The sequence below is a fragment of the Mchenga conophoros genome, linkage group LG5, assembly GCF_057382185.1.
Source record: "Mchenga conophoros isolate Kocher_MC1m ecotype Shallow Benthic linkage group LG5, M_conophoros_male_GT1.1, whole genome shotgun sequence".
NCBI classification, from domain to species: domain Eukaryota; kingdom Metazoa; phylum Chordata; class Actinopteri; order Cichliformes; family Cichlidae; genus Mchenga; species Mchenga conophoros.
In genome coordinates, this window is record NC_140530.1 from 27,016,990 (window position 1) to 27,031,501 (window position 14,512).

At 37.2% G+C, this 14,512-nt stretch overlaps 1 protein-coding gene across 3 annotated transcripts in view; it reads left to right on the plus strand.

Moving 5' to 3' along the window:
* Positions 1-14,512, plus strand: part of raly (RALY heterogeneous nuclear ribonucleoprotein) — a 119,337-nt gene that overhangs the window by 85,758 nt on the left and 19,067 nt on the right. For 2 of the 3 annotated variants that reach the window (XM_085274649.1, XM_085274651.1), the window contains exons 5-7: positions 6,869-7,032; positions 11,096-11,215; positions 13,861-14,036. In XM_085274649.1, coding sequence (XP_085130775.1) covers positions 6,869-7,032; positions 11,096-11,215; positions 13,861-14,036 — 460 coding nt within the window. The remainder of the gene's footprint in view (positions 1-6,868; positions 7,033-11,095; positions 11,216-13,860; positions 14,037-14,512) is intronic. The other variant, XM_085274650.1, reaches the window with a different exon arrangement.

The window sequence follows — 14,512 nt, forward strand, 5'->3', positions numbered from 1 at the left end:
AAAGCTTGTACACTGGAACTGTCAATGGAAATTATCGCCACTACAACCAATCTTTGTGTTCCCCTACCTGCTGAATCCCACTTTAACTCCTGACTGTACTCTTTTTCCTGTTTAACTGTGGAGGCAAAATCAACTCTATAATGTAGGCAACAGAAAATTAAGGTATTTTTAAATTGTTTTTCACTGTGTCCTACATAACAGATTTAAACTGAGTACATTCATGAAAATTAGAATTTAGATTGGAATAACTTTCATATTCATTTTATATTATTGTGTACTGAATTAATATAGCACATGACAAAAATAGCTGGTAGAATTGTCCTTTAAAGTGCTCCTTTTTATTTTCATACTTGGAGTACATTTCCGAGTCTGTACTTTTTATTATTTATTACTTTAAGTTAAGAAGTTGATTGAGTACTTCAGCTTTTAATTTTTTCAAAAATGTTCTTTTACTTAAGTATCTCTACTTTTGCCACCTCTGAAGTTATTTTGTTTCTAGTCCAGGGTGGTATGATTGTACAGCAGACATCTTTAATGACATTAGAAAACAAGAACTGGGTGAACAAGTTTGAAATGTCAGTAAGTATATGACTTTTGACCACAACTGTTTGCTACAGTATACGTAAATATAACTGAAGTAATGTTGCTTTGTAATGTGTTACACCCAACACTGGTTATGGCATATGCACACTCAAAATCACAGAGTTACAAGGAGAGCGTTCTAACCTGCAGGGCAACTAACAATATTTGGAGAATATTTGATATCACAAGTATATAAAAATTAACTCAGAAGAGGTAGCAGAGAAAATAAGCATCTTTCTACCATCTTATTCTTTCACCAAATTATTAAGAGTGTAAATATGTTTTATGAAAAGATAAAATTCCTATATATTGGAAAGACTAAACTGTAAGCTCTAGTAGGTTGATTTGATGTCACAAGGACGGAATGAACTGAGGTGCAGACCAGCGGGGTTAGAAAGAAAAGTCACAATTTTATTTACACAATCACCAGGTGAAACTATATTCAGTGCGAAGGGTTAAGGATTTCCAGGGAAGGAAGGGAAACAGGTCCAAAAAACACACTCCACGCTCTCGCTCTCCACTCCTTTGTCCGTTGTCGCGTTTCCACACCACACCACATTGCCAGACTTCAGGGAAAACAGGTCAGGAAGCAGGTCCAGGGAATTGAGGTTACTCAGCAATCCAGCAAAGAAGCCCACTGAACCACCATCTTAAATAGTGGCTTGGGCAAAGAATGCAATCAGACAGATCCGTGGCAAGTGGTTGATTACACCAGGTGCGTGGGCCAAGGGCGGGAGCCCAGGTGAGCTCAACCCACGCAGACAGAGGAAAAACAGGAGAAAGAGAGACAAAAACAACATGTGGCCTGAAAACTAGGTCAGACATGGAGACTATGACTCTAACCCCCTTTCTGTTGGAAGACTAGCTGAGGTAAATATTGTATGTGCTCACAAAGAAACTGGAACATACATCTAACCTAGAACTGTCACTAACCAGTTTGGTAGATAATAGTTATTATTTATTTCTTGTCATGTTCCAATATACTGTCACTTGCGAAAAAGTGTCTAAATTTATTTCATTCAGCATGCCATAAAGGATTAATGGCATTTGTGTGGATAGCATATGCAATCCTGTGAACCCAGCGTAAACCAGTTTCTGTGGTTTGGACTTGAAAGATCATTTATACGCACCATCAGTTTGAAATTAAATAAGCACCTCATCCAAGGATTACCACAGCATGACTCTCACATTGCCAACTTATTTAAAAGACAAGTATATCAGAATTGTAGAACGAAGTGGTTGCTTCCTACAACTTATTTAATACTTGTATATACTATTAGGACAATATTTAAAGAACACACATATTTAATGACTTCCCAATTGTAGACCCTATACATGTTTAAAGCTAATCAGAAAGAAACCGATTCGTGTATTTACACCCACAGCAAAGTCAGTGAAGTGTATGCTCACACTTACTACGCATGCACAAGTCATGGTCTTAACAATAAACAAATGAAAAAAAACTTCTCTGTACATCTCTGCCACACCAGCTGTGAGCCTCACGCAGTGTAGATATCTTCTGTCAACAGATATCCTCTTTTAAAATTAAAAACTAAATTTAAAAAAACAAAACAAAACAAAAGACAGCCTCACTCTAATTAATTGTGGCTTTCTTTGCTAAAAATCAGAGCATAGGAACAACAGAGAATTTATGGCCAAAGGTTTGTGAACACCCTTGTGTGGCTGGTGAAGATGTTAAAGCTACATTCATAGGACATTCATATGCTGTGATAATAATTCATTGCTCTGGAAAAGATTAGCACAAGATTTTGAAACCTTTCTGCAGTAATGTGCTTTCATTTAGCTACAAGATCATTTCAAAAGTTGGGAACAGGCTCACAGCCTTATCCCAAATAATGTTTGATGGGGATTGATGTGAGCCAAGTTATTCCAGGCCAAACTGGCAAAAACATTGCTTCATGAACCTGGCCTTGTTTACTGTTACAAGTTTAGGATCATTGCACACACAACAACTTGATTGTATTGTGTATTTACAAATAAAGCATTACATCAGTGAGTTTTTTTGTCTAATATTGGCAATGTGCAATATTCCATCTATTACTTCTTTTATGTGACACTTGCTCCAGACTGGATTGTCGTGTTGGCAGACTTGGGAAAGGGCGGGTAAGATGCGCCTCCACACGGAGGCATCCGTGTCCCATTCTTAATCAGGTATCTGAATCAGCCACCTTAACTGGCTTATTTCCAAAGCTTTCCAAAGAACAGCACTGCTACGCAGAATTCCTTCCAGATGTTTACAGTCGTATTCCCAGTGTTCAACCACCCTGCGAAGAAAACAAATCAATAGCTTGCACCCACTCACCTTTTGTCCACAATTTGGGTTCTCAAACCCATTTCGGTCCCTCCAGCTTCGAAACCATAGTTGTAGATTTTTTTCTGAGCTCAAGTGGGCAGACACATTTTGTTAACAGTTGGTGAAACATGCTGACCAGCTGGGCCACAGACCTCAGCACTGATTTACACCCATCCCATGTGTCAATCTCACTTTTTCACTCACATTTTTAAATGTAAAAATATTACAAACAGTCCAGGCTATAAGTATTTTTATAGCTTAAGAGTGTTCAGGCTGAGGCTGTGCACATGTGAAATAAAATACGATGACCCTAAAATTGAAAAATCTGAGTTAAGTGGATCTACTTCTATATCAAAAATGGACTCTATGAGAGAGAATGCTTCTGCTGTTGTCTTTTTCCCCCATTCTTTTTACTGTATCTTATTTATTTTGAAACTCATGACCCTACATCACCTGAGCTGGGATCAAAGTTTATCCACCTCCTAAAGTATGATCTTTACAGTAAATCAGGGGATCAGGGACTTTTTCTGCTGGGGTTTGCGTGGCCCAGCAGAATAGCTTTGCTTTAATGGTGGTATTATGTTTTCATATTACACAATATGATTTACCATTTCATGGTTTTTATTAAGTTAGTGGAGGAAATCGCCATGCCATCTGGACAAATTATGTGCGATGACTATCAGCTCTTTGACTTTACAGTTTTATTGCTATCTGCAAAAATCTCAGTTTATCTAATATCTGAACAACTTCCAGGAGTGTGTAAATCTAGAAGTTATGGACTTTGTTTGGGCGTATTACTGAAAACAGACCAAAAAATGATGTTGCTTGTCCAAAAAGTTTCAAACTGCAGGCTTAGCAGGACATCCTGTGCAGGATAGCACATAATGTAGTAAAACCAAATGGAGGTCATTGTTCCCAGAGTGGTTGAATTAAATCACCATAATCCAGAAGGTTTCTAAAAAATGTCATTATTTTTCATGACCCGAATTGAATAACCAACACATGACATGTTTTCTCCTGGGTGTAAATAAAGATTTTGATTTAAGCAGTTAACTTTTTAACTGTGCCCAAATATGTACTCTGACCTGAGGTTCCTGGAACCCTTTTTCAGACTTGGGACGTTAAATTGTAGTAGTTCATTGCTCTCCCACAAACAGAAGAAATGGCCACATTCTTACCATTTAAAGTAAATCAGTGTGTTACGCAGAATGGGATTATGTTGTTGAGATTGCATTATAGAAATCTGCATAGTTTTATAAATTTATTACTCTTTAAATTATTCATTCTTCTCAGCGTTTAATACATTAAACAAGCAACTGTTGAGTTCCTGCTTTTTATTCAGCTACAGAGATCATTAGAGCTGGCAGTCACATCTTTTGCTTTTAATCTCGGGTTCTTTGGGATGGGAGTAAAATAAATACAAATATATTTAAAAACAGTAAAATAAATGTATGTAATAGATTATTTATCTGTTTCTCCTAATCAATGCACTTAATAAGGGCTGGCCTTTTCCTCATTATAATTTGTAAAGCTGCTTAAGGTTGTGGACTACACCTGAACCCACAAAACGAGTTCAACATGGCCAGGGTTTCTTACCATTAGCTAGCGCAACAAAATTTAAAACCTCAGTAAGAGATGATGGCTCTCAAGCAGATATAGAAAATATGTAAATGTTTACCTTTTTATGCGATAAAAGACTCACTGGCTTTAAATAGCCTGTATTTGTACAGCGCTTTACTAGTCCCTAAGGACCCCAAAGCGCTTTACACATTCAGTCATCCACCCATTCACACACACATTCACACATTGTAGCCACAGCCACGCTGGGGCGCACTGACAGAGGCGAGGCTGCCTGACACTGGCGCCACCGGGCCCTCTGACCACCACCAGTAGGCAACGGGTGAAGTGTCTTGCCCAAGGACACAACGACCGAGACTGTCCAAGCCGGAGCTCAAACCGGCAACCTTCCGATTACAAGGCGAACTCCCAACTCTTGAGCCACCATCGTCCATTTAACTGACATTCTGTCCCTACATTAGCCTGGTTGTTGCTAATCTTTGCCAAATAAATAACCAGTGGCAGATATTGCTAAATGAAGTTATTTCAAAACTATTTTACAATTCATAATTAAGAATCAACTTGTTTGGGCCGTCGTAATTCATTTCTGCTCCTCAGCTTATTCTGCTTATTCCAATTTGTTTAAAGACATTTGATGTTTATTGAATTGCCTCAGCAGTTTCACAGCATGAGCTCATATTTCTTTTATTTGCAGCAACATGTTCAAACACAACTGAGATTTAAAATTGAAAATGTTTCAAAAGGTTTAATTTATTACAGATTTATGTTTGGCTGAACTGTAATGTAACCCAATTGTATTACTTTGGCAACATAACTTTGCATATATTTTTTAAACTTGTGAAACATGAAGTTCATAAATTTATTTAAGCCATCAGCAGACTGTCATCAGGGTGTACCACAAGAAAATGAGGCTCATATGTTGGATTTCAAAAAAGACATTTTTCCTCTGGCTCTTTCTGTGGACTCTTTCATAAAATGATAAAATGATGCCTGCGTAAATTATTTTGCCTTGGAATTTCTAAACCACTTTTATTTAGATGTCATGCTCAATAAAACACAAATGCCAAGCTTTGAAATTACTAAAGGCTCAAAACATTACTAAATCACTGTGTTAAAGCCACAGGGGTAACAAACTACCAGAAGTTCCACAAAGAAAGATCAAAAATATTGTTTTTCCACAATAGTGATAAAGTCTTTTTTCAAAGTGTTTATCCTCATAAAATCCAAGTAAACCATTTGCAACAGATGTTTTTCCCAAAAGCTCTGCTGAGAAGTTACAAGGCTAATAGAATACCTTAATAGTTGTTGTTGATTCTTTGCTGAGCAGTTGCCAATGGAAGTACTAAAAAAGCCAGGAACCTAATAAATGTGGCCATTAAATCTTGGTATTGTTTGGGTGATTTTTACGTATAGCTGTGAGCAGCACAGTCACAAAGCCAGACATTCTCAGCTTTACTGTCAGTTTTTGGGGGTTTTTTGCATAAATTATTTACTTGAATGTACTTTTTTTTCCCGCTTTTTTTTAAGCAAGTTTCCAGACACATCCATATATCCAATCTCACACTGCTTCAGTAAGGCTGTCGAGGTCAAGGCTCTGGGGAGGCCAGTCCATGACAGATGTTGTGTATTTTTCTATCCAGGTATACTTGTACTGTACTGCAGCGTATTTGGGATCATTGTCATATTAAAAATTGAAGCTGTTGTCAATCTAATGCTTCCCAGATGGTGGATACAAATATGATCATACTTTTCTGAATTTGTAATTCCATCAATTTTGACAAGCTTCCCCACACCACTAGGTGAAATGAAGCCATAAACCATGATAGAGCCTCCACTGCATTGTACAGATAGCTATCTGTCAGATAGTTTATTTTAGGCTCCCAGTACATTCTAAGGCAAATTTTTATTCATAAAGCACATTTAAAACAATAAATTTGACCAAAGTTCAGCACATGAAATAAAGGATACAAGATACAACACACACACACATACACCAATAAATATCTAAAAAAAAAAATCAAAAGAATATAAGCGATAATACAACATCTAAAGCTTCCATCTTCTTTTTTTATCTTCCACGTCCAGTTTTCTCAAATTTTTCCGTGACACTCAACACACAGTAGCGAGGTATCCCAGGTTTTATGCAAAATACTATTTTATGCTGTCAAACTGTTTCATCTTTGGCATTTTTCATAGATTCAGCTAAAGATAAATGTAGTTTTTTTTAGCACAACGTCATTTTCAAAACATTGCCTCCTTATTTGACCTCTATTCTCCTATCTCAACATTTCCTCTTGTTTCCCTCCTTTTCAACCCTCCTTTCTATCTTTCTTTACTTTGATGCCCCTGCTTCCTTCTCATTCTTTCTGTCTCCCCTCACCTTCCTCTTCGCAGGTTGTTTGAGTACCGTGGCAGAGTGTCTCCTGTTCCACGTGTGGTGCCAGTCAAACGCCCGAGAGTGGCTGTACCCCTCGTACGACGGGTCAAGTCTCTGCCTGTCAAACTGCTGGCGTGTAACGCCTCCATCCTCCCAACCAGCAATGGCAACAAACAAAGATGTGAGTTTCAACGTGTACAAATGAACCATCAGCCAGTTTTGCTTTACAAGAAGCTGTTGTAAAGCATTGCAGTACCTACACCACATTAATCCACCATTAAAGTCTGATGTGTTGACTTTAGTTTGTCACTGTTTACTTTTCCAAGTAGAAGTAAAAATAAATATCAACATTTTAAGAAAGTAAATATGCACGTACATATATTGATATACAATTCTGTACATATAACTTGTTAAATTCTCAAATTGTCAGTGATATTGATTTTAGGAAAAACACACAGCTCTGTCACCAAACATTTTCCTTCTGACTACATATATTTCTTGCTTTTCTCTTATTCATTATCTCTTCTGGTTAAATTTCTAACCAGCTCCACCCTGTCTCAAACCTCCTCTTCATCTATCTTTCAAGCCCTGCTTTTACATGACATTGGAAGGCCAAAACATCAGGTTAATCCTTGTCTCTCTCTTGTTTTTTCTCTTGTTTTTTTTCTTTCCTTTTTTTTACCAGTTGCCCATCACATGAATTGAAAGCATATTCAGATTCTAAACAAATTATGCAAAGGCCCTGTCAGCTCCCTGAATTTTTCAGTCTACGTAGAGCTCACAAAGCAATTTACATGTCACAGATTTAAGTGTCTTTCTGTGTATTCATTAAACTTACATTGCAAATTGTTTTAAAGAGAATAAACAAAAGCCTTTTTTAACTGCAGATTTTTTGGGGATATCAGAACAGGTTTTTTTGGCCTAATGCTCGCTGATATGAACTAAGTTTTGCTTGCAGTTACACAGGACATCCTTAAACAACTGGACCTATGGTCAACGGTATGACATTTTTATATTTCACATGATTTTAATTTGACTATTAATATTTACTACCGCTATTACCGCTCGTTTTCATACTCCCATATAGAAAAAGCCATTCATGCTTTTATTTGCTTTGGAGACTACATCTACTACCTCTTTTCTGGGCTAAATATGAAAAAATTATCTTTCTTGCCTCCAATTCAGAATGAAGTTAGAATGAGTAGAATAACCAGTCCTGGCTTCTCTACAGTGTTCCTATGTACTGTATATTTTGGGATTTATTTTTGTTTTATTTTGCTGATGACTTTCGTAACTTATCTGGGTCTGGCCCCGAGCTACATAGGAGAAATGTTTGCAGCCTTAGAGCTTGAGCTGGGGGCTCTTCTGTCTGTTCCAAATCAAGACTTAAATCTAAAGATGATCCTGCTTCACCGTCAAGGGACCTCAGCTTTAACACAACCCACATGAGGACATAAGCATATTGAGTGTAATGAAATACACTATATAAATAAAATTGCCTTAATAAAACTTTTTTTTTAAACTTTTTTTACTTTTGAATATTTCTTTTTTAAAATTGTTAATAAAGGATAATTAAATAATTATCTAGTAACGGCCCAGCTTTTAGATTTGTATTTACATGATGTGTATTCTTTTCTTTAAAACAATAAATCTTGGTTTTCTTGCTTTTTTACTTTAGATTTGTGTATCCTGTTTTGCATTCTATGCATTAAGTAAGTACATTTTTATTTATATAGCAGTTTTCAAGACAGAGATCATGAAGTGCTTCACGACAAAAAAGATACCAGAGCAGTAAAGCAGTTAATGTTAATCAAACTCCAAAAAGATGAGTTTTAGTTGTTTTAGTGAATACTTTAACCATTATTACTCACTTCCATAACAATTTAGCACATTTCATGTAATCTTTAAAGATTTTTTTGAAGAATTGAAGATTTTACCTTTCAAGCTGCGATAAGCTTTTGTGAAGAGGCATCTATGTATACGCCGAATAAGACCAAAATAATAATTTAAGCTCTATCAATCATTTCCAAAAACTAATACATGGAAAGGGTTTTTTTTGGGGTTTTTTAATATTAAAACTATCATAGACAAAGCATAAGCATGGTCACATCCATCACAGCGCTGCCTTGAAGATACTTCCCTCCAGCATGGAAATGGGAAACAGATGACATTTTAACAAACCTTGGATTAAGTTAGGAACTTAGTTGTAGATAGAAGTGATATGAACTTCAGCGACTTCTGTGTCCAAAGAACTTTACTAACCCCCCTGTTTTGTGAGGATAATAACACATAATGTTTTATTTTCAGTTCCGCCATGTTACAGTACCATGTTAGAATACCCAATTCTCGTGCAGCCTTAAGGGTTAGCGGGTTTATATGAGCAAAATGCTACAGGAAACTAATTAAATCAAATTCAAATTTCAGCAGGTCTTTGTCATAGAAAGGAATGGTACATCATTACCTTCGTGGTACAGTCATGAATTGGATCCAGAGTTGTTTTTTTGGTTCTGGTTCTTCTCACACAGCTGTCCAAAGAGGTGACACTCTCCAGAATTCAGCAGGCGCCAGGCGTGGGTTGAACAATGTGGATTAGCTGAATGTTGGCTTGAGCTGACGTCACAGTGTGTGGGCTGGGAGATATTAAAGGCAGATTCTGGGTCCCTTTTGTTTGAAGTCAAATAACTTGGTGATTCTGTATGCTGTAAAAAACAGATCTTCCCTAGAGGTCGTGATAAGTGGTAAAGAGAAACTAATGCCAAGTCACTGCAGCGATGTGTCGATTTATTACTAGCTTCTGGCAGACCTCTTATCTCAAGGTTTGTCTTTGTGTGTGAGGCTGTGTGTGTGTGTGTAAGATCACTGAAAGGTCATCAAAGGGTTCAGCTGTCTTATTTTTATGTCAAACAGAGATGCATCTTTTGGATTTTTGGATCTGTTCCATTGCCTTTGATATCTTTATTGTAGGAATAATAAAGGGAGCATTTTTCCAGACAAAGAGTCTGTCGAAATTCAAAGTTGAAAACAAAAATTTAATTGCCCTATAGGTTTAATAGGATTAAACAAAGAGGGTGAGGTTGTCACTACTACATTACAATAACAATAAACTTTGGCTGAGAGAACCAAATTGTCTGCATTTAACCTTATTCAGGGAGGCATGGCTCAGCAAGGTAATGCAAGCAAGGAAAGAAAAAATGATCTATTTATACAGTATTTTTCACAAACAAGAGTCACAAAGTGCTTTAAAAAAGAGGCACACAAAACTAGAATTTTAATACAATGTAATACAAATACAATGTAAAACTAAAAGAAAAGGACAGGACAACGGAGTAAAAGACCAGAAAAGAAGGACGGGGGCAGAAGTGAGGACACAAGAGGTACGCTGGTAGAGTTAAAGGGGGAAAATGGAAGGCTAAATAGAAATAGTATAAAACTTGAGTAGATTTCCTCACATTTCTATCTTCAAAACACAGACAAGCTTTCATCCATTTGATCAGAAAAATCTATTAAGTTTCAGAGAAATACATCAGAATACTTTGATTAAAGAAAAAGATGAAAAAGTTTAACATTTACTGAATAAGACTGTAATTCATCACTTTGATCCACAGCAGGATATTTGTCTGTAATGTCATAAAATCTGGCACAGATGCTCATGAATCCCAACACACGACTCCAGATGTTCTTGGTGATCCCCTGACTTTATCTCCGGTGCTGCTAACACATCAAGTTTTTGACTAGCACATGATGAAGATCAAAATATATTTACGGATTTCCATCAAAGCGATCAGAAGAGGGACCTGATGTAGCCAGGGCCATAACTTTGGAGACAGTGACACATTTCTTGTACAGTTTTGTCGTTGTACATCACCGCCATGGATTTTAAATCAAACGATCAGGATGTGATTAAAGTGCAGACGTCCAGCTTTCATTAAAGGAGCTTAGCAAAAGTTTTGTATTGCCTGCTTAGAAATATGAGATATGAGATCAAATCAAAGAGAATCTAAATGTTTAGGGGGGGGGGCACTTTTTTAAAGGAAAAAAGGCGCAAATGAAGCTTCAAAATAGGATCAAAAATGAAAGACATGTTACTGTCATAAAAGGAAAAAAGATAATTTAAACAATAGAGAATGTTTAAAAGTGTGTGGATCCACTGCTTTCTTTGCAGGCTTATCAATCAGGACATGGACACTTACATCCCCTCTCACCTCCCTCCCCTCTGTCTATGTTTGTCTGTGTCTCTCTATCAGCAGTGAAAGGCACAGAGCTTCAGGCGATAAAGTCAGAGTTGACTCAGATTAAAGCCAACATCGAGGCTTTGCTGGGCAGACTGGAGCAGATCACAGAAGACCCACACATAGCTGCCACAGGTGACACCCCCACCCCACACACATACATACCTTACATTATAAATGAAATCATTCAAGGAATTGGAACTCTACAAAACCAGTGCACACTCTGATTATGCTAATCAGAGTTAAACAGTAGTAAAATAGTAATGGTCAACTAAACAAATGCAAACAATTACCTCATTTTCAAGGGGCCTTGACTTTGTCCCTGCGATTTTGCACTAGCTGAGTAAAATCAGTCATTGAACTGTATAGGTCTTCCTTGAACCTTGGAAACCATTATTTGTATCTGTTATTTTTCTTCTTTCTTTTGTGTCTTAGTGCAGCCTTTTCTCTTATATCAACATTGTTTCCACTTCACCTCCAAGCAAACTTGTTTCTTGTATAGAGCAAAGGGGGTCTAGCTGGTAAACAAATAGTATGCAGATTGGAGACAGCGAGCATGAGCCTTCTGATTTAAAATGAGTCTTATTTACTAACATACACATGGCGGTAAGACAAAAATTGGCCGGTGTGCACGTGTCATAAAACTGAGCAATTTTGCATGCAGACTCTTTTTTTTTTTCACATCATAAGAACATTTCCATACACATATTATATGAGGGGCCATTAAATTTAGTAATATTTGTGTGCTTACTGAGAAAGCTGCTCAAGATCACCAGTATCAAGGTTAGAGCACAGTTTGTTTGTTTGTTTGTTTGCTTTTTGGTGTTTCCAACCAACCTTGGAGTCTGTCCTCTTCAGGAATCAGAATTAGTAAAACAAATAAAAATATTTTCCTGGCAGCCACAGTTTGTGAAGGGAGCAATGGTGGAAGTCAGATGTAATGGGACTTTTTCTACTTCCAGAGTAATCACAGCATTTGAATCGTTCCTCTTTTGCATAAAGCTTATGGTTAGGACTGGATCCCTCTAACTAACCCTCGCTTAGTTAAGCTTAAATAGGCCTAGATTACAGGGAGCTCCACACAACGCATGGCCCCAGTTTGTTTGTGTTTGTTTTCCTCACTCACCTCTTTCCACCTTCTCGTTTTTCTGCGTTTGGTCATTTTTCGTTTGTATTGTGAAGTGCTGTCCATTTCAGTTTTCCAGCGTTTGGCTGGATTTGAGTTGAGCGTATAGCCTTGTACACTTCAGAATTCATCCTGTTACTCCAATCATAAAATCTAGTGATTCACTTCCAGAAAACTGTATCCTCCATGCTTATGATCATGAGATGTTTTTTTCCCTTCTCCATACTTTTTTCTTCCCATGATTCTTGGTTTCATCTGTCCAAACATGTTTTTTTGTTTGGTTTTGTCTCTGGGGTGTGAAGGCTTTTTCTTCTGCATAACCAGCAGTTTGCAGCTTGTTGTAAACCCTCTGTATTTAAAGCTGAATTCTCATTGGAGACAACAATGCCTTCACCCTCAAGACTGTTTTTGACTTGACTAGGTGTTGTGAAGGTTTTTTCTTAACCGAGGAAAGAGGAAAGGGAAAGGAAATTCTTTGATCATCCACTTCAGTTGTCTTCTGTGGTCTTTCAGGCTTTCTGGTCTCACTGAGCTGGCCAGTGAATTATTTCTCCTTTAAAATGTATCACATTGTTAATCTGGCCAAATGTAAAGTTTTTTGCTATCTTCCTGATAGTCCATTTTGTGTTTTCAGCCTAAGAATTGGCTCCTTCCCTGGCATCAACCTCTCCTTGGACTTCATATTGAGAATTTCAGTGGATAGCCAACAAACACAAGTTGAATGCTTTGAATCAACATCATGTGTTATTTTCAAATAACCTCACTAGGCCATGCATACAGTATAAATCAAAGCCTTATAAACGATTTTCTACTTCACCGCTCAACTAAACAAAGTAATGGTAAGTGTTGATAAAATAACCATCGGCCTTTATATTGGAAAAATTTAGAGAGAAAAAAACATGAACAAAGAATCGTTAAAAGGACCGAATTGGTCAAAAGGACTAATCACTGCAGTAAAAACTGTACCAAAATGTGATTACAATACTGACTATAAAAAAATAATAATAATAATAATAATAATAAAAACGTAAGAAATGCAACGGCACAAGCAAGCAAGTCCAAGATGAGAAGAAATCAGAAACAGTTGACTTGTATCCGTACGAGGAGTCTGGGATGCAGCTTTAGAAACACAAAAATGTTAGTGTCTGTGTTGCCTGATTCCAGATTTCTGAATGGCAGCCCACCTTTGAAACTTTGCCAAACAATTCTGAAGCCTGCTTTTGCTCTTTTCCATAGATTCGGCCTATGCACAAGAGGAAAGTTGCTAAGGATGGCTGGAACCATAATCCATTTGTTTTAACAAGATTACTGATGCTTACTCACTTTCTGTACTTACATGAAGATGTCTCTTGATTTGATTTACTGCAAGAGGGGTAGTAACAATAGCACTTGCCTGACTAAGACCATTGAACTGTTATCCTGCAAAAAAGCAAAGCAAACAAAAATTACTCCTTCATTCTGGATTGAATTTCCATTCTTTCTTTATTATCCCATGAGGCCTATTTTCAAATCAGATTACCCCGTGAGGACGGCCGTGTTTTCTTTCCTCAAAGACATGGATCATCAGCATTTGTAAAATCTGATCTACAGTTTTCGCAGTTGCGACATGTCCATCTCACGTTTGGGTTTCTTGTGTGTGTTCGCGTTCATGCAGATTTGATCAATACAGAGGAGTGCAAGAGTGAGGAGGCATGGCAGGGAGGGGAGGAATCAAGTTCAGAGCTTGAAGATGAGGATGAGCAGAGACAGAACAGCGAAGCTGAAGAGGAGGAGGAAGATGAAGAAGAGGAGGAGGGAGAGCACACACAGGATGACACCCACAACCATATGGTGAGTTAATGTGACAAACAGTAGTGTGATCTGCGGTAACCTAAGTCGAGACTTCTTATTCACACAAAGATGATTTTAGTGCAGGATTCAACCATTTGAGCCCTAATTAGTTCATTTTCATCAACATAATTCAGTTATATTTAAACAGTATCAGTTTATAATAACAGTCATTACAAGATGCCTTATATATAGGTAAATATCCTACAATATTACAGACAGAACTGCAATCATCAGAGTATCTTCTATCATTTTCCCTGCATTACATGCATCTTATTATTTTACACTGATACTACATACATTTAGAGCTTCTGTTGGAACTGCAGGATTTTAAACACATTTAAACTGAATGACAAAAAAATAATAAATAGAACAAAATTACAGTCCATCCCACTATATATATGTATATATATATATATATAGAGAGAGAGAGAGAGAGAGTCATGGGTGGTTTGGATTCATAGGAGTTGTTCAAGGAG